This window comes from Anomaloglossus baeobatrachus, chromosome 11, assembly GCF_048569485.1.
Source record: "Anomaloglossus baeobatrachus isolate aAnoBae1 chromosome 11, aAnoBae1.hap1, whole genome shotgun sequence".
Classification (NCBI taxonomy): Eukaryota; Metazoa; Chordata; class Amphibia; order Anura; family Aromobatidae; genus Anomaloglossus; species Anomaloglossus baeobatrachus.
The window spans coordinates 84,261,102-84,286,970 of record NC_134363.1 but is presented as its reverse complement, the minus strand read 5'-3'; the positions used below and the strand labels follow the sequence as shown (position 1 = coordinate 84,286,970).

Here is a 25,869-nt window from a genome sequence, read left to right as displayed (position 1 = left end):
CCCATAATCTCGCGCCCATGGTAATAGGTAACATGGTTCATATGGACAGTGCTTGCGCATAACGGTGGAGGCAGAGTGAGAAGCGCGGGCACGAGATTATGGGTGGGTACTTGGATGACGCTGCTGATGACAATCACAGCGCCGCCCATAATCTCGCGCCTGTGCAATCACCTCAAAAGCGTTCACACTTTGCACAGTGCTCAGTCCCGCGAGAGTGGCACTGGGCATGCACAAAACTTCAGGAGGACAGTTACATGAGGAAGGCGTCCTCATGTATGGAAATGAGCAATGGGGGACGGCGTACAGCGGCAGGAGGGGGAATAACGGATGCCAGGCAGCCCGCCCCCGTGACCATAAAAACAGATTTGCATACAAAAAGGTAAGACTTCATAAAGTATTTTTTTAGGTCTCAAAGTGGGCACAATAACAACAGGAACCTTTCCAGAATGCAGCCCAGGAGCTGCAGAGGGGAATCTTATTTTTTTTGCTAAATTTCTGGTGACAGTTTCCCTTTAAAGGGAACCTATCAGGTGCAATCTGCACTCAGAGCCAGGAGCAGTCCTGGGTGTATATTGCTAATCCCTCCCTAACCGTCCCTGTATACACTAGCATAGATAAAGGCATCTATAGAAAAAGTATTTTTAAAGAGCTTATATCTTATGCTAATTAGCGCGGGGACTAGTCCCAAGGGCGTTACTTCACTTGGCTAGTCGGCTCACATAGCGTATTAGTACTCACACAGGGGCGTAATAACATGCTAACATGCTATGCGAGCCGACTAGCCAAGTGAAGTAACGCCCTTCGGACTAGTCCCCGCGCTCATTAGCATAAGATATGAGATCTTTAAAAATATTTGTTCTTGATCTCTTTATCTATGCTAGTGTATACAGGGACGGTTAGGCAGGGATTAGCAATATGTGCCCAGAACTGCTCCTGGCTCTGAGTGCATATTGCACCTGACAGGTTCACTTTAAAGGGAACCTGTCACCAGATTTGGGGCCTATAAGCTGCGGCCACCACCAGCGGGATCTTATGTACACATTCTAACATGCTGCATACCTCCCAACCGTCCCGGATACAGCGGGACTTTCACGCTTTACGTTGTTTGTCCCGTTGCCACGGGCGGGACGGCCGGCTCCCGGGCTCCGCCCACCCACTCTCTCTCCGCCTCCCTGCTTTTCCCTCCTACCATCCTAGTAGACGTGGCATAGAGAGGAGCGCTGCCTGTGCTGCTGCTGGTACAGTAAACTAATCTCCCTAGCGCTGATTTCCCTCCCTCCCCCCTCACCCCCGGCCGGAGCCTGTCTGTGCGGTCGGCCGGCCGCCTGTCTGTGCGGTCGGCCGGCCGCCTGTCTGTGCGGTCGGCCGGCCGCCTGTCTGTGCGGTCGGCCGGCCGCCTGTCTGTGCGGTCGGCCGGCCGCCTGTCTGTGCGGTCGGCCGGCCGCCTGTCTGTGCGGTCGGCCCGCCACCTGTCTGTGCGGGCGCCCCCCTGCCGCCTGTCTGTGCGGGCGCCACCCGCCGCCTGTCTGTGCGGGCGCCCCCCGCCGCCTGTCTGTGCGGGCGCCCCCCGCCGCCTGTCTGTGCGGGCGCCCCCCGCCGCCTGTCTGTGCGGGCGCCCCCCTGCCGCCTGTCTGTGCGGGCGCCCCCCTGCCGCCTGTCTGTGCGGGCGCCCCCCTGCCGCCTGTCTGTGCGGGCGCCCCCCGCCGCCTGTCTGTGCGGGCGGCCCGCCGCCTCATTGTGCGGGCAGCCGGCCGCCTCTCTGTGCGGGCGGCTGGCCGCCTCTCTGTGCGGGCGGCCCGCTGCCTGTCTGTGAAGGCGGCCGGCCGCCTGTCTGTGAAGGCGACCGGCCGCCTCACTGTGCGGGCGACCGGCCGCCTCACTGTGGCTGCCTGCGTGTCCGTGCTGGAGGCCCGCCGGCTGCCTGCGTGTCCGTGCTGGAGGCCCGCCGGCTGCCTGCGTGTCCGTGCTGGAGGCCCGCCGGCTGCCTGCGTGTCCGTGCTGGAGGCCCGCCGGCTGCCTGCGTGTCCGTGCTGGAGGCCCGCCGGCTGCCTGCGTGTCCGTGCTGGAGGCCCGCCGGCTGCCTGCGTGTCCGTGCTGGAGGCCCGCCGGCTGCCTGCGTGTTTGTGCTGAATGGGTGTGGATGGGGAGTGGATATGGGCGTGACTGTGAAATGGGTGTGGTTAGGGGGCGTGGCCTAAAAATTTGCCGCGGCGCGCTACGCGCGCCGCAAACTTTGTCCCTCTTTTCCTTCTTTAAAAGTTGGGAGGTATGGGCAAAGTAGGCATGGCAACAAGGAGGTGGTGATTCACACATGGCAGCACGGAAGTAATAACACAAGACGTAACAACATGTAGGTGGTAGTAGTAGCAGGATTTGGAAAGAGACACAGATTAGCGGGTACAAGTAACTGATACTAGGAAATGAGAACGCGGGACTAGACACAGCAACGCGTACGGCACCTGAGAAATCACAACACACTACAAATAGGCAACGTTGCACAGGCATCTGCTCTAAAAAGAAATGCCTAAAGGCCCTGTCACACACACAGATAAATCTGCGGCAGATCTGTGGTTGCAGTGAAATTGTGGACAAGCAGTGCCAGGTTTGTGGCTGTGTACAAATGGAACAATATGTCCATGATTTCACTGCGACCACAGATGTACCGCAGATTTATCTCTGTGTGTGACAGGGCCTTTAACTACTTACAGGGAGATTGCTGACCTCAGAGGTCACTTCTGGGTAACAGGACGCCAACCCTTTAAGGGGGCGTGGCCACACGCTTCCTTTGGGCACTCACAGAAGGTCTGCATGTGGCCTGGAAGCAGGAAGGGGCTGCAACAGGACTCAGGGCAGAAATAGGACACCTGGGACCGCCGGACTGGTGAGAAGAACAGCGCCCCAGCCGAGGCATGGGAGCAGAGACGTGTGAGGATGCCGCACCGGGACCAGAACCGGGTGCTACAGAAATAATCACTGCCTAGATGCCTCTAATACGTTGACTCTTCTCCAACAGCTCTTCCTACACTGATTTTTACCAATGGCGATATTATTAGACAATAGAATCTCTTTAAATCGGCCTGAAAGGACTTTTGGTTCTACGTAATAGCAATGATCCTTTTCTTGATGCCTCTAAAACGCTGTCCCTTCTTCAGCAGCTCTCCCAAAACTAATTTCTGCAAAACGCAGTTTTATTAGAGAATATAATCTATCTGAATTAGTCCTGAAAGGCCTGCTGGCTTAATGTTGCACCAGCAAAGACTGTAAGACTATAAAACGATGTAACACACTGCCCCTTCTACAGCAGAATCTCTCCCTACACTATTTCCAGGTACAGTGAATGGAGCATGGTGTCACCGGATATTATATAGACCCGATGACATTATGTGGCTTTACCGTGAGTGGCAGGCAATCCCTGCATGTTTATTGGCTGAAACACAGCTGCAAAACAATAGGATGGCATTCAAGCACCCCGATAATCGGTAGAGTATCGAGTGTGTTGAGCACCCCGATGCTTGACTGAGTAATGAGCTGTGACAAGCATGCTAGCTCATCACTAATTAATAGTAGCACTAAACAAAACTGCAGCAAGGGGGCACAAATAATTTGTTGGATAGAGGTGATGGAAATCAAATCACTGGCATAACTATCCAATAATTAATATATGACCTAATATAGTCCTGATATGGTATTAGGTGATACAATTTGTGACACTGAGACAACAGTGGTGCTATAAAAGATGCAAACCAAGTAAGGGTATGTCCGCATGCTGCAGTTTTGCGCTGTCACAGAAAAAGGTACTTTCTGGACAAAAACACACACCTTGTGCCAGAAAACACATATCAAGACCATATGACTTTTTTACACTTTTGTGTGTTTTTCGCATGTTTTTGTCCTACACTTCTTTTCAGTAAAATAGTGATGGGTGGACTCAAGATATCTGGGGCTGGCAGGTCTTTCCGGGTTTAAAAAAAATTAAAAACAATAAATCCCCAGTTTTGGCCCAAAATTGATCCTGGGTTTCTGGCTGGATGCCGATCCAAACTATAAAAATTTATGGTGACCAGAATCCGGTGCTTAAAAATGGTGGTAGAAATTATAGGGGCATTTGCACAGGTGCGCTATATTTACAGAGTCTCTGGCGCGGCTGTCACATTGCTTCTCCGGCAGCTTATTCTACATCTGCTCATCAGCTTCATGCATATGCACGGCTTTCCCAGCACACCGGCGTCTGTGATTCAGCCTGATTGGCAGCATGTTAGACTACTTCCAATGACAAACGCTAAGTGTGTCTATATCATACTGTAAAACTAAATAAAATTAAAAAAAAAAAAAAGAATAAGAGGAACTTCTTTAAATGTTTAAATAAAAAAAATCATTTTAAAAAACAGGTGTGAAATCCCCCTCAATTTTGATACCAAGCCAAGATAAAGCCCGACAGCTAGTATTCATGGTTATTGGGTTCCCCCAGCCTAAAAATAGCATCCTGCAAGCCACCCAGGATTGCTGCATCCATTAGATGCGACAATCCCATAACTTTACTTGGCTCTTCGCAATTGCCCTGGTGAGGTGTCATCGGAGTAATAAGGGGTTAATGTCAGCTCACAGTTGCCACTAAGACCTAGATTAGTAATAAGAGGGGTCTATAAGATCCACCCCATTACTAATCTGTAAGTGAAACGCAATAAAGACAAACACAGAAAAAAATAATTTATTTGAAATAATATACAAAAAAACCCAACCCTCTTTCCCCACTTTATTAACCCTCAAAAGACCCAGGTCTGCTCTGCTACATCTGAAGTGACAGCGAGCACCCATATAACATGACCGCGCGCTGTAACTTCAGGCAGAGACTGAGCCTCAGCGATCAGCAGTGATGTCACTCAGGTTATTCTAGACAAAGACTGACGGCACACCCAAAACTGCAATATGAACAGATGCATAACTGAACATGACATAAAATGACAAAAAAAGTCAGTTGCACTCTGAAATGCTAAAGCATGAAAACCATGAATGTTAGAATAAAGATATGAATTATTGCTAAAGGAAATTAAGAAAAAATTGAGATATTTAGCATACAAAAACGGCCATTTTTATATCTGCCCAGTAGCCACGTCAAGGCATACCTCGTATACTGGGTACCTACAATCAACTGAAGCCTCTCTCTGTGTTTTAAAACAATCCTGTGTATGGTCAAGTAGGAACCTGCTACAGAGAATAAAATCACCTATGCCTAGTAGGGGATTTGTATATTTAGCATATTTGTATGCTAAATATCTCAATTTTTTCTTAGGTTTCTTTTAGTAGTAATGCATATCTATATTCTTTACATTCATGTTTTTCATGCTTTAGCATTTCAGACTGCAACTGTCTTTAGTTTTTGTCACTCAGGTTATTTGCGGTCACAGCTGGAGGTTCCCACTGTCCTCCATCTGTGATTGCAGGTAGCCTAACCGCAGGGGACCTCAATGAACTCAGTGACCTAACCTCTGGCAGAAAATGCTGGGATTTTTTGCCAAGAGATGCAGATTTTGTGATGAAATTTCTACAGCATATTCCTGCATCCAATCTACACTTCCTAGCAAAAAAAAAAACAAAAAACATCAAAACCACATCATAACGCATGCGATTTTGATGTGAATTTTTGCCAGGAGATGTCAATTAGGTGCAGGAATATGGTGAAAAACTTTCAGCACCAAATCAGCATCTCTTGGCAAAAAAAAAAAAAAAAATGCACAAAAATGGTTTTGATACTGTTTCAGTGACGTTTTCTGCAACCATTACAGCACCAAATTTGCACCAACGGGCAGACAACCACACTGAAACGGCATAAAAAAAAAAGTTTTGTGCATTTTGTTTTCCAAGAGCTGCAAATTTCGTGCTGAAATTTTTGAAAATTTGAAACTTTAACATTTTTACACCATATTCCTGCATTAAATCTACACCTCCTGGCAAAAAAAATCGCATTACTATTGCATCAAAACTGCATGGTGTTCTGATGCGGTTTTCTTTTTTTTTGCCAGGAAGTGCATATTGTGTGCAGGAATATGATGTAAAAATTTCAGCACCAAATCTGCGTCTCTTGGCAAAAAAAATGCAGTTTTCTGCCAGGAGATGAGAGTCTGTGGACTCTGACTACACCTGTGGTGAGATCACTGAGTTCATTGAGGTCCCTTGGTGGTCAGATTACCTGTGGTCACAGGTGGGAGACCGTGGGAACCTCCAGCAGTGACCGCAAATAACTTGAGTGATGTCACCGCTGATCGCTGTTGCTCAATCTCTGCCTGACGTCCACAGCGGGCAGTCATGTTCAGGCCGCACGCTAAAACTTCAGATGTAGCAGAGCTGGGATCGTCATGGGACCTGTGTAATTTGGGAGTTAGTAAATTGAAGAAAGAGGCTTTTTTGCATTTTATTTCAACTAAAGTATTTTTTTCGGCGTTTGTGTTTATTTCTTTTCACGTATAGATTAGTAATGGGGGGTCTAATAGACCCTCCCCACTACTTTTCTAGGGCTTAGTGGCAGCTGTGAGCTCCCAATAACTCATTATTACCCTGATTGCCACCACACCAGGGCAATTGGGAAGAGCCAGGTAAAGTTCCAGGATTGTTGCATCTAATGTATGCAACAATCCTAGGTGGATGCAGGCTGCTATTTTTAGGTTTGGGGGGCCAATAATCATGGGTCTCCCCAGCCAAAGAATATCATTATCTTGGCTGAGCATTGAAATTGGGCGGACTGCACGTCGTTTCTTAAAATTATTTAATGAAAACAAAAGTTGCATGCGTATCCTCTTCTTTTGATACACACCTAAAATAAGCACCCGACTGTGGCCTGCAGCCTGTAGCCGTATGTTTTAGCTGTGCTGGGTATTAGAATATGGGGGGACCCCACGCCAATCTTTTTTTTAATTATTTAGTGTTACAGTACGATATAGACGCACACAGTGCCTAGGATTCCAAGCAGTCGGACATGCTGTCACTCAGGGTGGGGGAACGTCTGGCTGCAACCAATCACAGATGCCAGTGGGTAAGGAAAGCAATTCATATGCATGAGTCTAATGAGCGGTCCCGGAAGTAGAAATAGCCCACTGGAGCAGTTATAGCCGCGCCACAGACATGGTAAGTATAGTGCGTTTGCTGTATTCTTTTCTTCTTTATTTTTCCTTTATTTATTTTTTTTTATAACAGAGTGCCGGATACGGATCAATGTTCAGAGTTCTCGGAGTACTCTGGGCCCAGGCCTGGCACTCGGGTACTTTTGAATCCACGCAGATCTGGGTCCGCCCATCAACATTAATGAAATCAATCAGGAAGAGCTAAAAACGCAGGACAAAATTGCACAATGAATGGACATGCTGCTTCTTTTTTTCTGCACCCAAAACTGCAAAGAAAAAATAAGCATAGCATTTCTGAGTTCTCAGACTTTGCTGGGAGAAGCAAATACGTGCAGTTTTGGGCAACAAACTGCACCAAAATACGTGGCAAGAAATGCAGCGTGTGCACAGGGCCTAATCGTAAAAAGTACTGTGGAGCTGTGTAAAATATATCTGGACAGTAATTTATAATTATACTGTTGGTATCAAGGAAGTATTTTATTATACCCAATCACAAATAATATGGGTAGATACCCTACTAGTAAGCGCAACCCTATACTATATTATATACTATACTATACTATACATTGTATTGGGGACAGTGGATAGACTTCTACTAAAGCATGTTGGATTGGTAAATACTTTAATAATATAATAAAAGGTTATATTTTAATCCTATCAAGCCACTTAAGTCTGTGAATTTGACCACATTCTTTGCAGGATAAAGTGACATTTTTAGTGATGCCATAATATTTTTTTTGTTAAATAGCATTCATTGTATGGGTTATCAGGGCCACCACTCGGAATTTCAGGGCCCCACACTGGCAACATTTTCAGCCCCCCCTTGAGACTCCGCCCAGCCTCCACCTCAGCTCCTCCTCCACCCCTCAAACCTTCCAGTCTCACCGCCACTCTTCACATATACATAAAGATTTTTCTCATGAGTCCTCCGTTTCCTCGACCTCATCTTTTCTTCACAGCTGGAGCTGCTCATGGCAATAATGTCATACGCCTCCATGCCGGCATGCCGACGTCAGCTGCTGGCCTTTGATTGGTATTGAGGTGCAGAGCTGATCTCTGAGATGCAATACATTACAATTGAATGTGTGTCCAATGCCACACATTCAACTGTAATGAAGCGCTGACGCCGGTGTCCCCCTGGACTGGGCCGCGATAGTCAAGGGTTCTATGGTGCCTGCATGGCACATGAAGCAGCCTCAGGAGCCATATGCAGCCCGTAGGCAGTGTGTTTTAGACCCATGCTCTAGTGTGTATTAGCGTCTTCCTGACTCTCCCTCCTGAAAGAGGACGTTGAGGAAGACAAAAATACAGCCTGTTGAATCTCAATGGCAGATCTTCAGCGCCAAAATAACTCGCTTGGGCAAATTGAGCATTACTGTATATGAGGTAGTCAGGACAGATAGCTGTCAGCAGAATGAACATGTAGGCTTTTAAGTATGCTGGTGCTATGTGATTTGTTAGGAAACGCTCACTCTTTAGGGATGATGTGTTCAATCCTGCAGGAGGGAAGATATATCCTTATGAAACTCCATTGAAGGGTGGAAGGAAAAACCCTCTAATACAAAATGTGTAGGGTTTCCTATACAGCAACAATGATATAGTCAACCATTGCTGAAATATGAAACCATCTGTTCTGAGTCTTTGGCAGAATTGCACTCTGATGCCTTCCTGTGGGAAAAGACCCCATCCCCATAGGAGACGTGGAAACAAAACCTCCTGGAATGGATGGTTGTAAACCTGTACTTTGTGGATCTCTGCTTCAATTGAGGGGTGGGGTATGTTGATGTGGGGTCTGTTGCACTACACTTTTGCAAATTTTTGGGAAGTGACAAAACATCTCATAGTTAAGGAGGCTTTAATGAGGTCCTTACATGAGGTATGCTATAAAAATATAGAAGTTCCATATTAAATGGCATAATTTTTCTTTTTTTGTTTCTTCATACTGACAAATTAATCAATAAAGAAAAAACAAAAAATATAATACAACCTCAGTTACATGGAAAAGCAGGCCAATGACATGACATTGATCACTAGCATAGCTGATCTACTCCTCATATGCTCTGTTATGACTGAACATATGATAATTGGTGTGATAGAGCAGCAGTATCGTCACATCCTTTGTGGACAATGTTGTTGAGTACTCTATAAGCTTCCTAATAGAAAATAAAGAAGTCAGTATACGATCTACTCCTGCTAAATTGCAGGAGCTTTAATATTCGCAACGTCAAAGCTCATCCCTGTAGACTCCAGAGCTGCACCACCTACCATGAAAAGGTGCATGTTAAGAAGTTAGAGGATTTAACTACTTAAATTTAAGACCAATATTACACCATTTCAGTGTCTTTAGAACACTCACCTCAACATTTCTGTTCTGCGTATTGCATCTTGAAGTTCCATAAGTTTCTCCTTATACTGATTTCTTTCCATCAGTACACGTGCCATTTCAGCTCTAGTGAAACGTTTTCTCTGGGCTGCAGGTATATCCACCTTTGAGGAGAGAACAGTCATCAAATAAGATTTTTGAGGCATATACATCACTTTAAAATATATTTTTTCCAGAGTAGAGTGACCATCTGCACTTCCTAGGGCTGCTTCTACACTTCGAAAACAATGTGACTGTTGGACAACCATAGTTGTGTCGCACCCATGGGGCAGGGGTTGAAATACCCATTGCTGGGCCGGTGATGTCGGGTCTGGGATGTCACGAGTGGCCCTGCCCGGCTTCGTGGTCCCGAGGTGTACACCAAAAGGGAAATGAAGGATGGGATTATGTTGGGAGTAGTAGTTGCCTCGTGACACCACCTGCGGTATGCGGCCAGGGATTAGCCACCGCTTCGGTCGCTGTCATCTGAAGCGGATGGTGTCGCAGCTAGGATAGTTCAGCTTTCTGTAGGTAAAGCTAGGCCCCAGGGAGAATGATGGAGGTAGTAGTGGCCATTGGCGCCGCAGCGCGGAGCGACGGCGATGGCAATAAAGGGCTGACACAGTAGTTGCGGTTGCAGGTCTTTACACACTGTCCGTGGGCTGCCCAGAGGTGCCGGTCTCCGCCGTGATGGGCTTCAGCCATAGTTAGAGGTAGCTATTGGTGTTTGAAAGTGTCCTTTCACAAGGGATGCCCCTTCAGATATGAGGAACCCAGGCAGAGCTTCCTGCTCCAAGCCTCAGGCTCCATGAAGAAAGAAGGAAGAAAGTGTTGTCATGTCGCCAGAACTGTAGTCCCGACTTGACTGAAGATTGTGTCCAAGTTGCTCCTACTTCTACCCCAAGTGGTGCCCGCCCCCCAGGTAGTTGTCCTAGTTACCGGGAAAGTCCCATGCCTCGTGATAGAAACCCCCCAGCCTAGTCCAGTCCCCAGTGAGAAGGTACCTAAGCTGTATTTAAGGTGAAATGTGGAAACACCGGTGATTAACCCCCTTCTTACCGAGCAGAATACTGCACCTTAAGTGAGGTGCAGTAACCTGTGGTGACTGAAGCCTCAGGGGCGTCACACTTGCCTCTTTTGCCAAATTAGAAAGTCTTCCATAGCACTGCCCTCCTCCTGTACAGTTCTCGGATATCCCAATGCTGGGAAGTGAGGCTCTATAAACACAGCTGTATGCAGACACATAAGTTTCCACACTACATGCTACTACCTACTCCAAAATGTATTTTATACTGCTGCTCAGGGACCTCTACAGATCAGAAGTAGTAACATTACCCCTCCAATGATTTTCCTCTCAACTTTCAATAGAAGAAAAGAGGGACAAAGCATGCAATGCGCAGGGGCAGAATTTTAACCACACCCTCAAATACACATTAGCCGCACACCCCCAAAAATTAACCAGAGGTATAAGGCAGATAATCGACAATTTAATCAAAATTTTCTATGGGAATAGGAGACTTGTGGGTGCAGTATCCTGCAAAAAAACAACATGACTTTGGAAAGTTTTTGCTGAAGTTCCTATTGTCACCTGATATGGTTTAAATGTAACCGTTGTTTTAATTTTTATTTCATGAATGAATAGTCCACATATAAATAAACAACTTTGTAATATATCTCATCAGACAAATTTGCTTCTTTCTCTGGCAGGATTGATCAGTCATTATCAAAGTTCTCAATTCTTAGGTAAAATCTGTAATCAGTGAACACTTTCCCATTAGTGAGATAGTAGATGGCAGTGGTTATTTATGAGATTCTATGTAGATAGAAGAGAGAGGGACAGGGGTGGAGCTCTGCATCTAGCGCCTTCTGTTGTCATAGAATCTCATCCGTAACAACTGCCATCACATATCTCAGTAATGGGAATGCATTCCCCTTCCTCAGGTCCACCGGCAAGTCTCTACTGCTACTCCTGGTGTCAGTCATTGGCTAAGTTCAGCAGCCAATCAGTGAGTGCGCTCAGCAACTCTGAAAGGGGATGGTCCATCTATACTGTAAGAGCTGCTGAGTTCATGGATTGGCTGCAGCACTTTAGCAGTGACGTCAGTGTTGCAACCATATAAGCTAAGTATCTCCTTTTTAAACATAGTTCCAATAGCAGTAACGCAATACCAACATTCCCATATTGAATGTTTGAATATTTTAGCGTTTCAGAGTCCAGCTGTATATTCTTGTAAATATATTGAATTTCCAGTTTGCACCTGTTCACACCTATTGGATGTCCTGGTCAGTCTTTTATACTGGGGTTGTAACCAATACCAAACACCGGGAGCAGTGGCTGAGACTCACCGGAGTACCAAGGGAAGGAGAGTATAGTGTGGTTAGTTTCTTTAAAATTGACCTGGAGCAGAAGGCATTTGTAGCACTCAGGCATATGGGATACTCTGTTCCAGGCAGTACAGGTTTTGGGGAAGTCACGTTGGTGGCAGTTACCCGGTTCCGTGCCCTGGGCCCTGTTTGTAATGGGGATAATTACAGGGGAGCATAAGATAATGTTCACATGTGACGCCACTTGCGGTGTTGCGCCTAAGTGTAGGGAGCCGCCGCTGCAGAATGTCTCTACTGGGGCTGGTGGTGTTGGCAGCTAGAATGGTAGACCCTCTGCAAGTAGGGTTTTGCCCCTGAGGGTATATGGTGCAGTGGGTGTCGGAAGAAGGTAGTCCACACAGGTGTTCAGTGCAACTGGTTTACTCACTGCTGGTAGATGTTGACTGGTTGCCTGGTCCCCATTCTGTGATTTGTGCACTCCTGTCCACCTGACGGTAGCTGTGGGGTTGGAGTCTCTGATCCTGTCCCCGTTTCTCCCTTTACTACTGAGTCTTCGGATTCTTTAGGGTCAGCAAGGTCCTTGATGGTCCCCTTGCTGTGCAGGTGTTAACAGGTCGGCCTGGAGCTCTTTCCTGTCCTAGGGTCCTGTATCCCGTCGATGCGTAGTTGCGGAAATACTCCACCGTACTCCACCGTCGACCACTTCTCCTGAGTACCAGATCACTGTTAACCCGACTCAGGACGTCGCTTTGCTTACACCTTCACTCTCCTACTGCTGTCAACTCACCGACTACCCTCCACAGTCTGCTCCTCCCATCTGGTCAACTAGTGGACTGGATTGGCTCCACCTCTAGGCAGCCATCCATTGGTGCCACCGTAGCTGGGTACCATTGTATGAGGGATTGTTGCGAAAAAACTGCGATTACCTGAGTTTTTGTTGGTACCTGCACTAGGGTTCTGGGTCCTTAAGGGGGCAGGCCCTGCATCCTTGTGGGGATGCAGAACCTTGTAGCACCCTGATGGTTTCAGGGGCGCTACACATTCATTTACTGAAAGTTCAAAGCAGACAGATGCCAGCCCCTCACCCAAGGTCCTGTGTCAGAGAAGGAGCTGAACAATCACAGCAGACTCTTCGCCTGCAGGACCAGGAGTCGTCGGCGCTGCCCCCAAGAGATACCACAGACTACAAGTCTTGAGGACACAAATTAGGAATAGGTCTCAACTTTAGATCTCCCAGGAGAGAGGGACACCTCTTCCAATTTGGGACTCTCTATCTGGATCCGGGACAGTTAGGCCATACATTTTCTGTTGTCTAACACCTGGGTATGCCCTATAGTCAAGTGCTTTTGTCCTGGAACCCATTTTAAAACAAATGCAACAGTAATATCTATCACATAAGATGGCATTAACCCTTTAAGGCCTGGCCTTTTTCTCATTTGTTTCTGGGTCTTTGCTTTTTTTCCCCTTTCTTTTAAAAAGATGTTAACTTCTTTATATTTGTTTGAGTGCTGATGAGATTGCTGCATGAAGGCTTATTTTTTTGTGGGACAAGTCATGGTTTTGAATGACAGAGCTCTTATCATAAAATGTACAGAAAAACCATGAAAAAAATTACAAATGGGGAGAAATGGTGAAAACAAAATTCTGACTATGTTTTCTTTTTAGATATTTGCGTGCCAAAAATTACGTGGTAATATGCTTCTCTGAATAAGCACAATTGTGATTATACCAAACAAATACCTTATCTTTTAGTGTAATAGTAATATTTATTCACTTATATATCGCTATTGATTCCATGGCACTTTAGATACATTGCCAACACTGTCCCGATAGGGAATTTAGATTGTAAGCACCAATCAGTATGCCTTTGGAGAATGGGAGGAAACCAGAGTACCCAGAGGAAACTCACGCAAACACGGGGAGAACATACAAACTCCTTGCAGATTAGAAGGCAAAAGGCCACACAATATAGGTAGGGAAAGGACAACATAATACACCTTCCTACATGGCACACTCAAAACATATAAAGGCAAGGAGAACAAACAGAGTGTATTGCAAAAGTAACAAAGTTTTATTAAGGCACAGGACTGGCACAGTCAAGGATGAGCGGCAACATCAAAGGCATGTATGTGACAAAAAAGTGTATGATTGATGTTATAACATACAATATGGTATCAATGAGCCACCATGGAATGAAAAAATAATGAGTGAACATCAATTGCTGTGGAGATGGCAACACAATTATATATATATGGCCAATATGGACATGCAGTGACAGCCAGATGCAATGAAAAATGGAGGAAAGAATGTACTGTATTTTTCGGACTATAAGACGCACCGGACTATAAGACGCACCCTGGTTTTAGAGGAGGAAAATGGGAAAATAAAACTTTAAGCAAAAAATGTGGTCATGACACACTGTTATAGGGCGAGGATCTGCTGCTGACACTGTTATGGGGGTAATGTCCCCAAATTCTCTACTAAGGTACCCCATCCTGGTAATGATCCTCCTGCCTTGTATATGATCCTGCTATAAACCCCCATCCAGCCTGTTCACATGCCCCCCCCATCCAGCCTGTTCACATGCCCCCCCATCCAGCCTGTTCACATGCCCCCCCCATCCAGCCTGTTCACATGGCCCCCCCATCCAGCCTGTTCACATGGCCCCCCCATCCAGCCTGTTCACATGGCCCCCCCATCCAGCCTGTTCACATGGCCCCCCCATCCAGCCTGTTCACATGGCCCCCCCATCCAGCCTGTTCACATGCCCCCCCATCCAGCCTGTTCACATGCCCCCCCATCCAGCCTGTTCACATGCCCCCCCATCCAGCCTGTTCACATGCCCCCCCATCCAGCCTGCTCATATACTCCCATCGTGCTCATATACCATCCTGGTATATGGCCTGTATCCTATAGCACAGAGAAAAAAATAAACGTTTATACTCACCTTTTCCTCACTCCCTGCAGCACCGATCATCTTCCTCTCTGGCACGCTGATCTGTGTGTGTGGAGCCGTTCCCCTGCTGCATCGCGATGTCTTCCTGTCTGTGCCGATCAGCTGACCGGCACAGATCAGCTGACCGGCACAGATCAGCTGACCGGCACAGATCAGCTGACCGGCACAGATCAGCTGACCGGCACAGATCAGCTGACCGGCACAGATCAGCTGACCGGCACAGATCAGCTGACCGGCACAGACAGGAAGTCATCGCGTGCAGCAGGGGGGCGGCTCCACACACGGGGACGGGTGAGTGTACTGATTCACTGCACCCCGCGCTGGTAATGACGCGTGGGGGGCAGTGAATACAGCCGCACATGATCACTCCAGGCTGTAATTGCCAGGGGTGATCATGCGGCCGGCTCTTTGCTATGCGCGCGTCCCCGCTCGTCCTCCCGCCCACCTGTCAGCACCGGCTTCAGCGCTGAGAGATGGGCGGGAGGATGGGCGTGCATATGTAATGAGCGGGCCCACGTGGTCACGAGCAGGCGCTGCTGCTGCCTGCTCGTGCCCCCGATGACCCGCAGCACCCTCATTCCCAGCCGCAGCCCTATAGTCAGACCATAAGACGCACCCCCAACTTTCCCCCAACATTTGGGGGAAAAAAAGTGCGTCTTATGGTCCGAAAAATACGGTAAGCACGAAATAAGTGCCCCCCATTAATCATGCATCGGGCGTAGTCAAAGCCATCAACACAACATGATATATCACATAGCAATGGCAAAAGGTGAAACACAAGTGCTTATGGGGGAGTCATAGTAAAATATATAGTCAGTGCTAATACGCATAGATGAAACAGGAGTCATAAACTGTGAATACAATGATCCAGAATAGCGTAAGCATCACACATAACCCATGAAAGCACAGATAATAATGCTATTGTAAGCATGGAATTGCATTTGCAAAACAAAGCCAGGTGGCAATCACATTGAACCTAAATCAGACATAGGGTAAAAAACAATGGGCGCGGAACCAGGATGAAAGGCATACCCATAAGGCACACACAGCCAGAGAGTGGCAGCAAGGAGTCCCCCTGGAGACCCCGACGTATACGTTTCACGATCCTATCAGTGTGATCATTTCATCAGGGGGATGATGGACTCTCATGTTTGATAGTCATTCAGCAGGGAAACTAAAAAAACAAATCCCTCCATTTGGAAATGTAGTATATAGCTCTCCTGATCAATTATGTTCCTTACCTCATGAGCAGGGCATTGCAGTAATAATAATAATTTATTCATTTATATAGCGTTATTAATTCCATAGCGCTGTATGTCTTTGGAGTGTGGGAGGAAACCGGAGTACCCGGAGGAAACCCACGCAAACACGGGGAGAACATACAAACTCCTTGCAGATGTTGTCCTCGGTGGGATTTGAACACAGAACCCCAGCGCTGCAATACTGCAGTGCCAACATTGAGCCACCGTGCCGTGTATACAAAGTTTTCAGAGCCTTATATAAATACGAGGGGCTGCTGATAAGTCTTTGGCTTTACCCAGAAAAAAAACAGATAGGATGATGAAACTTTACATTTATTCCACATATTCTCCACTGATGTCAACACACTTCTTTACATCGGTATTCCAAGTTCTGTAGGCCTAGCAAAAAGAAGGATTTCGGTTGTGCCTCAAACCAGGCATCCGTAGCAGCCATGGCATCAGAAATGGTGTGAAATTTGGTACCCTTGAGGTGTTTCTTCAGGTTTGGAAACTATCATCTGACATTCAAATGGAGATAGATCTGGTGAATAAGGTGGGTGGTCAACCAGATGGAAGCCCAACTCTGCCAGTGTTGCCATGGTCGCTTGTGCAGTGTGAGCTGAGGCGTAGTCTTGCAGGAACAAGATTCCTTTGGACAGCTTGCCGTGCCTTTTGGCCTTAAGAGCTGCCTTTAATTGGTTCAAAAGGTCAATGTAATACCTTGCATTGATGGTGGAACCCTTTTGAAGGTAATCCACTAGCAGCACACCCTCCTTATCATAGAACACAGACGCCATCACCTTAGTGGCTAACTTTTGCACCCTGAACTTCTTTGGACGAGGAGAATCACTGTGCCTCCACTCTTTTGACTACTCCTTGTTTTCAGGGTCATACAAATAAATCCAGGTCTCATTCATAGTGATCATTCGACTCAGGAAGTTCTTATCAGTCCAGAAACGCTGACAAATGGGCCGGGAAGTTTTCACTCGTATGCTTCTCCGATCTGTTGTCAAACATTTGGGGACCCATTTTGCAGATATTATCCATCAACATTTGGACATGAGGAAGCTGACACAAACACATTCACGGAAAATCCCCATGATGCCTGCTATTGCTTTAGCTGAAATTTGTCAATTCTCCAGTATGAGGTTGTGCACAGCATCGACGATCTCCAATACAACAACCACTCTAGGTCGTACAGGATGTTCTTCATCATTGGTGGCCCATTTTAAATTTGGCAACCCAGTTCTTAACTGTGGAATATGAAGGCATAGATCCCCCAATTCTCTGCGACATATCACCATGAATATCCTTTGCGGATTTTCCTTGCAGAAACAAGAATTTTATTACTCCTCTACCTTCAGTTGCTGTGAATATTGCATTAGACTCCACCATTTTGTTTTCCCTTATGCATAAAACACTGTTGCCATAAGCAACAAACACAATATTTTGAAAACACATATTCGACACATAAGGCTTTCATGTGATATAACATTCGTTACCATAGAAATAAAAAAAAAATCACAAAGCCATAGACTTATCAGCAGTCCCTCAAATACTCAAGACTTGTAACTTTTTTTTTCCATCCACGGATCTTTGTGAGGACTAATACTTTGCCTGCTGAGCAGTATTTTTTATTAACACCATTTTGAGCACATTTTACAGTATTTTCTTTTAAAAGTTCAGAGGCGTAAAATTTTAGTTATGACATGGTGATTTTAATGTACTGTATATTTGGTGCTTAATGTACAATTTAAAAAAATGTAAGTTTTAAGGGATTGAAACTCTTTATAGACAACAATGCTATATGCTGTATTTATTATAGATGTATATATATATATATATATATATATATATATACCCATATACAGTACAGAAAAAAGTTTGGACACACCTCATTCAAAGAGTTTTCTTTATTTTCATGACTCTGAACATTGTAGATTCACATTGAAGGCATCACAACTATGAATTAATACATGTGGAATTAAATACTTAACAAAAAAGTGTAACCAACTGAAAATATGTCTTATATTCTTCATAGTTTCATAGTTTCATAGTTTTTAAGGTTGAAGGGAGACTCTAAGTCCATCTAGTTCAACCCGTAGCCTAACATGTTGATCCAGAGGAAGGCAAAAAAACCCCAATGTGTCAAATAAGCTACAATGGGGAAAAAAATTCCTTCCTGACTCCACATACGGCAATCAGACTAGTTCCCTGGATCAACACCCTGTCATAAAATCCAATATACATAACTGGTAATATTATATTTTTCAATTAATGCGATCAGGCTCTGCTTAAATTTTACTTGTGAATCCCTCAATACAACATCATACGGCAGAGAGCTCCATAGTCTCACTGCTCGTACAGTAAAGAATCCTCATCTGTGATTATGATTAAACATTCTTTCCTCAAGACGTAGCGGATGCCCCCGTGTTCCAGTCGCAGGCCTAGGTGTAAAGAGATCTTTGGAAAGGTCTCTGTACTGTCCCCTCATATATTTATACATTGTGATTAGATCCCCCTAAGCCTTTGTTTTTCCTAACTAACTAACCCAAAGTTTAATAACCTGTCTTGGTATTGCAGCCCACCCATTCCTCTAATAATCTTGGTCGCTCTTCTATCTACCTGTAAGATTATGCTATTTATAACCTTCTATACTTTTGCCAACAAGAAATGCATCCATTCCTCTCTTAAATTCATTCAGTGAGTTGGCCATCACCACTTCCTCAGGAAGAGAGTTCCAGAGCCTCACTGCTCTTACCGTGAAGAACCCTCTTCTATGCTGATGTAGGAATTTTCTTTCCTCCAATCGAAAAGAATGCCCCCTTGTTCTTGTCATAGTCCTTGGTACAAACAGATCATGGGAGAGATCTCTATATGGCCCTCTGATATATTTGTACATATTTATTAGGTCTCCCCTAAGTCTTCTCTTTTCTAGAGTAAATAGACCTAATTTTGATAACCTTTCCGTGTATTGTAATGCACCCATTCCATTTATTATTTTAGTAGCCCGCCTCTGAACCCTTTCAAGTTCAGTAATGTCTTTCTTCAGCACCGGCGCCCAAAATTGCACACAATACTCCAAGTGTGGTCTGACTAGTGATTTGTACAGAGGGAGAATGATGTTTTCATCTCGTGCCCCCAGACCTCTTCTAATGCATCCCATCACCCTATTTGCTTTGGTGGCTGCTGCCTGACACTGGGCACTCCAATTTAGATTCTTATTCACTAAAATGCCTAAGTCTTTTTCCATGTCTGATTTCCCCAGCAGTTTCCCATTTAGTAAGTAATCGTAGCATCTGTTTCTCCTTCCCATGTGCATAACCTTACACTTATCTGTGTTAAACCTCATTTGCCATTTTTCAGCCCAATTCTCCAATTTACTCAAGTCCATCTGTAGTTGCAAACTGTCCTCCTTTGTGTTAACTACCTTACATAGTTTTGTATCATCTGCAAATACTGATATTTTACTCTGTAAACCATCCACCAGATCATTAATAAATATATTAAATAGTAGGGGGCCCAATACAGACCCCTGTGGCACCCCACTAGTAACCCTGGCCCAATCTGAGTATGCACCATTAATAACCACTCTTTGTTTTCTACCACTAAGCCAGCTACCTACCCATCTACACAAATTTTCCCCGAGCCCAAGCTTTCTCATTTTACTTAGCAGTCTTTTATGTGGGACAGTGTCAAATGCTTTACCGAAGTCGAGATAAATGACATCCAATGATTCTCCTCGGTCCATGTGAGAGCTTACATCCTCATAGAAGCTGATCAGGTTAGTTTGACAGGAGCGATCCTTCATAAATCCATGTTGATATGGAGTTAAACAGTTATTAACATTGAGACATTCCATAATAGTATCCCTTAAAAACCCTTCAAACATTTTACCCACAACAGATGTTAAGCTTACCGGCCTATAGTTTCCAGGTTCCCTTTTGCACCCTTTTTTGAATATTGGTACCACATTTGCTAGCCGCCAATCCAGTGGAACAGACCCAGTTTCTATAGAGTCTTTAAATAAAAGGAATAGAGGCCTGTCTATCACATTACTTAACTCCCTTAATACCCGAGGGTGAATGCCATCAGGGCCTGGTGATTTGCCAATTTTAATGTTACTAAGTCGGTTCTGCACTTCTTCCTGGGTTAGGCAGATGATACTTAATGGGGCATTTACATGATCACTCTGCATTTCCTATGGCATATGCTTTTCCTGTGTGAACACAGTTGAGAAAAAAGTATTTAAAACATTTGCTTTTCCCACATCGCTTTCTATGATTTTACCCTCATTATTCTTTAAAGGGCCAACACCATCAATTTTAATCTTTTTTCTGTTTATATAATTAAAGAATAGTTTGGGATTTGTTTTGCTTTCCTTAGCAATGAGTCTCTCAGTTTCTACTTTTGCTAAATATATTTGTTTTTTACACATTTTATTTTTTTCTCTATATATTTTTAATGCTTCCTCGCTGCCTTCTTGTTTTAGCTTTTTAAATGCCTTTTTCTTATTATTCATTGCCCCTTTTACATCCTTATTTAGCCACATTGGTTTTCTCCTGTTCCTAGCCCTTTTATTTCTGTATGGTATGGCTAGCTCGCAGTGGGTGTTTAATACCGATTTAAAAATTTCCCACTTATTTTCTGTGCTCCCATTTTTGAGGACATTGTCCCAATCAATTTGGGCGAAGGTCTTCTCTAAGTTGATCAAACTTTGCTTTCCTGAAATTCAGCGTTTTTGTAACCCCCCTCCAAGGCACCTTACTAAAGGACAAGTGGAATTGTATTATATTGTGGTCACTATTCCCTAGGTGCCCATCCACTCGTACGTCTGTTATTCTATCTGGCCTGTTGCTTAAAATTAAGTCCAGAAGGGCTGCCCCTCTAGTTGGGCCAGGCACAAGTTGGGACAGATAATTATCCTTAGTTACTGACAGAAACCGGTTTCCTTTCTGAGATACGCAGGTTTCAGTTTCCCAGTCTATATCGGGGTAATTGAAGTCCCCCATAATAATCACCTCATTGTGATTTGCTGCTTTGTCTATTTGTTTCAATAATACATTTTCAGTGGCTTCTGTTATATTTGGTGGCTTATAACAAACCCCTATGAGGATTTTATTAGTTTTCCCTCCTTGTATCTCCACCCATAGAGACTCCACCTCTTCATTTCCCTCTTGAATATCTTCTCTTAGTCTGGGCTTTAAACTGGACTTTATATATAGACAGACTCCACCCCCTTTCCTTTTTTTACGATCCCTCCTAAACAATTCATATCCTTGCAGGTTAGCCGCCCAGTCATAACTATCATCTAACCATGTCTCAGTTATTCCTACTATGTCGTATTTCTCCTCATACATTACCAGCTCCAGTTCCTCCATCTTATTGGTCAGGCTTCTTGCATTGGTCAGCATGCAGGAAAGAAGTTTTGCTCCCCTTTTCTCAGCTTCCTTCTTAGTACCCTGTCTTGGGTCCTCTTTACGGCATCTAGTATCCTTGATTAGTTTGTCCTTCTGCTGCATGTTCTTGTCTGCTGTTTTTTCTCCCATCCCCTCTTCTTCTAGTTTAAAGCCCTCCTGATGAGTGTGGCAAGCCTTCTGGCGAACGTGTGTTTCCCAGGTTTTGTGAGGTGTATCCCGTCTCTTGCGAGAAGTCCATCGTAGAGGTAATTCACTCCATGGTCTAAGAATCCAAATCCTTGCTGCCTGCACCACCGTCGTAGCCAGTTGTTCAAATCTAGTATCCTATTCCATCTTCTGACACCATGGCCATCGACTGGGAGGATTGATGAGAAAACAACCTGTACGTTCCGTTCCTTTATTTTCTTCCCCAGAATTTCAAAGTCTTCACAAATAGTTGGTAGATCATTTCTTGCCGTGTCGTTTGTTCCTACATGTATCAATAGGAACGGGTATTCGTCCTTGGATCCGAGGATAGTTGGTATCCTGTTGGCCACATCCTTGATTTTTGCTCCAGGGAGGCAGCATACTTCTCGTGCGGTTATGTCCGGCCTGCAGATAGTTGCCTCCGTGCCTCTTAGTAGTGAGTCGCCCATAACTACCACTCTTCTTTTCTTTCTGGACGCACTGCTTGTTGCTCCTGAGTGATTTTGAGTGTCTTTTGTTTCTGCTTTTGTTGACAAAGTAACTTCTTTTGATGATACTGTGTCTTCTCCTGTAGAGACGGTATCATCCTGAGCTGTGCCATTTTCGTTCTCCAGCATGAGGGCTTCATATTGGTTGCTAAGCTGTGTGGGTGGTGCCGACCACTTGATCCGCTGGCTTCTTTTGGTCACATGTGTCCACTTTTCAGCCTCTGTATGTGCTCTGAAGCTTTTCTCACTTTCCATATCCTGAATTGTTGCTTCTGCCTCGTCCAAGAAGTCCTCATGTTCTTTAATTAGCTTCAAAGTTGCTATTCTTTCTTCCAGTCCCCGCACCTTTTCCTCTAAGAGGGCAACAAGTTTGCACTTTTGACAGGTGAAGTTGAATTTTTTGTGCGGCAGATCCGTAAACATGTAGCATGTGTTGCAGGTGACCATGTGGATTTTCTTCTCTTCCATAATGCTGATGTAGCGTATGACAGGCGCGCGGTTTTGCGATGTCCTCAAACAGCGAGACCCGGCAAGTCCCAGCAATCGATCAGCTTACGGCGACTATTCTCTTCTTAAACAGCTACAGATATCACCACTATGAGATTGTGTTAAAACTATGCCACACTTATCTTCAGTCGCCTCCCTTTACTTCAAGTACCTCGCACTCTCAGCACCTCGCTAGCTCTGGCTGGTTTATATAGTTCTACAAGGACTACTAGAAGCTGCTAGAAGCTTCTAGAAACAGGTGTGGCTAATACTACTGACTAAATCACTAGACACACTTTTTTTTTTTTTGCTTTTTCACAGTACCCCAGACAAACACAGACAACAAATCCCTAATGAAATTAAACAGTTACAGTTATCACCACTATGAGATTGTGTTAAAACTATGCCACACTTATCTTCAGTCGCCTCCCTTTACTTCAAGTACCTCGCACTCTCAGCACCTCGCTAGCTCTGGCTGGTTTATATAGTTCTACAAGGACTACTAGAAGCTGCTAGAAGCTTCTAGAAACAGGTGTGGCTAATACTACTGACTAAATCACTAGACACACTTTTTTTTTTTTTGCTTTTTCACAGTACCCCAGACAAACACAGACAACAAATCCCTAATGAAATTAAACAGTTACAGTTATCACCACTATGAGATTGTGTTAAAACTATGCCACACTTATCTTCAGTCGCCTCCCTTTACTTCAAGTACCTCGCACTCTCAGCACCTCGCTAGCTCTGGCTGGTTTATATAGTTCTACAAGGACTACTAGAAGCTGCTAGAAGCTTCTAGAAACAGGTGTGGCTAATACTACTGACTAAATCACTAGACACACTTTTTTTTTTTTTTTTTGCTTTTTCACAGTACCCCAGACAAACACAGACAACAAATCCCTAATGAAATTAAACAGTTACAGTTATCACCACTATGAGATTGTGTTAAAACTATGCCACACTTATCTTCAGTCGCCTCCCTTTACTTCAGTACCTCGCACTCTTCTAGGTTCTTCAAAGTAGCCACCTTTTGCTTTGATTACCCCTTTGCACACCCTTGTCATTCTCTTGATGAGCTTCTAGAGGTAGTCACCGGAAATGGTCTTCCAACAGTCTTGAAGGAGTTCCCAGAGATGCTTAGCACTTGTTGGCCCTTTTGCTTTCACTCTGCGGTCCAGCTCACCCAAAACCATCTCGATTGGTTTCAGGTCTGGTGACTGTGGAGGCCAGGTTATCTGGCGAAGCACCCCATCACTCTCCTCCTTAGTGAAATAGTCCTTACACAGCCTGGAGGTGTGTTTGGTGTCATTGTTCTGTAAAAAAATAAAACGATGGTCCAACTAAACGCAAACTGGATGGAATAGCATGCCGCTGCAATATGCTGTGGTAGTCATGCTGGTTCAGTATGCCTTCAATTTTGAATAAATCCCCAACAGTGTCACCAGCAAAGCACCCCCACACCATTACACCTCCTCCTTCATGCTTCACCATAGGAACCAGGCATGTAGAGTCCATCCGTTCACCTTTTCTGTGTCGCACAAAAACACGGTGGTTGGATCCAAATATCTCAAATTTGGACTCCTCAGATAAAAGCACAGATTTCCACTGGTCTAATGTCCATTCCTTGTATTTTTTAGCCCAAACAAGTCTCTTCTGCTTGTTGCCTGTCCTTAGCAGTGGTTTCCTAGTAGCTATTTTACCATGAAGGCCTGCTGCACAAAGTCTCCTCTTAACAGTTGATCTAGAGATGTTTCTGCTGCTAGAACTCTGTGTGGCATTGACCTGGTCTCTAATCTGAGCTGCTGTTAACCTGTGATTTCTGAGGCTGGTGACTCAGATAAACTTATCCTCCGCAGCAGAGATGACTCTTGGTCTTCCTTTCCTGGGGCGGTCCTCATGTGAGACCGTTTCTTTGTGCTGTTTGATGGTTTTTGCCACTGCACTTGGGGACACTTTTAAAGTTTTCCCAGTTTTTTGGACTGACTGACCTTCATTTTTTAAATTAATGATGGCCACTCGTTTTTCTTTACTTAGAATTTGTATTATGGCAAGAAAAAAGCAGCTAACAGTCAATTCAGTAGGACTATCAGCTGTGTATCGACCAGACGTTTGCACAACACAACTGATGGTCCCAACCCCATTTATAAGACAAGAAATCCCACTTATTAAACCTGACAGGGCACACCTATGAAGTGAAAACCATTTCCGGTGACTACCCCTTGAAGCTTAATCAAGAGAATGACAAGAACGTGCAAAGCAGTAATCAAAGCAAAAGGTGGCTACTTTGAAGAAGCTAGAATATAAGACATATTTTCAGTTGTTTCACACTTTCTTGTTAAGTATTTCATTCCACACGTGTTAATTCATAGTTTTGATGCCTTCAATGTGAATCTACAGTTTTCAGAGTCATGAAAATAAAGAAAACTCTTTGAATGAAAAGGTGTGTCCAAACATTTGGTCTGTACGGCATATACATACACACACACACACACACACATATATATATATATATATACACATACATACACGCACAAATATACACGCAATATGGGATAATAGAGTAAAGTTATTCATAATATTTCAAACATTTCCTGAAATTACAGTAACCAGTCACATTATTGTACCTCAGCATCCTCACTGCATAACTTTCTTGCTTCATCCAGTTCAATGCGAGTCCTTAAATGTAAAGAAATATCCAACATCAATCACATCTTAATGGTAAACGAATCACATTCAGGAGAATTTTGACATACAGTATGTTACAAGTATTCCAAAATTGTTCAGGGTGGTACACTCCTTTAAACAAAATTAGTCTGTTAATAGAGGATTTATGGACTTCTGCATGCTCGGCCCCCCACTGATTTGCAGTTTACAATAGAGTGGCAGTGCGCATGCTCGACTGCCAGTCCATTTATTGTTTATGGGGCTGAAGGTAAAAAAGTCCAGCCCTAACCTTGGAAGTCTCAGTGAATGAATGGACAGGTGATTGGACAGTAATGAATAAGATGGCGCTATACAAGCAAGAATAAAAAATTAAAAATGTTTAAGACTTTACATTGTTAAAACCAAGGTTGTTAAAAGGTCAGTTATTACGTGTACTAGATATAAATGTAGCAAAGTAGTGATCTTTAGACACCTGTAAATTATCCATTATGTCTAGAGGAAAGAATTTCTGGTTACTGAATATGCAGTGAGACTATGGAACTTTCTTTCCCAATAAATTAATATATAAAAAGTCCAGGTGTCTTTCTCAGAATAAATAACAAAACAAAGCAACTGTACATGATTGC

The 25,869-nt window shown here is 44.5% G+C and overlaps 1 protein-coding gene across 1 annotated transcript in view; it reads right to left on the bottom strand.

Moving 5' to 3' along the window:
* LOC142255816 (C-Jun-amino-terminal kinase-interacting protein 4-like) overlaps window positions 1-25,869 on the bottom strand; it is a 665,059-nt gene that overhangs the window by 362,035 nt on the left and 277,155 nt on the right. The window contains exons 11-12 of the mRNA XM_075327263.1: window positions 25,204-25,255; window positions 9,472-9,602 (exon numbers count right to left, since the gene is read on the bottom strand). Of these exons, the coding sequence (XP_075183378.1) occupies window positions 9,472-9,602; window positions 25,204-25,255 (183 nt within the window). The remainder of the gene's footprint in view (window positions 1-9,471; window positions 9,603-25,203; window positions 25,256-25,869) is intronic.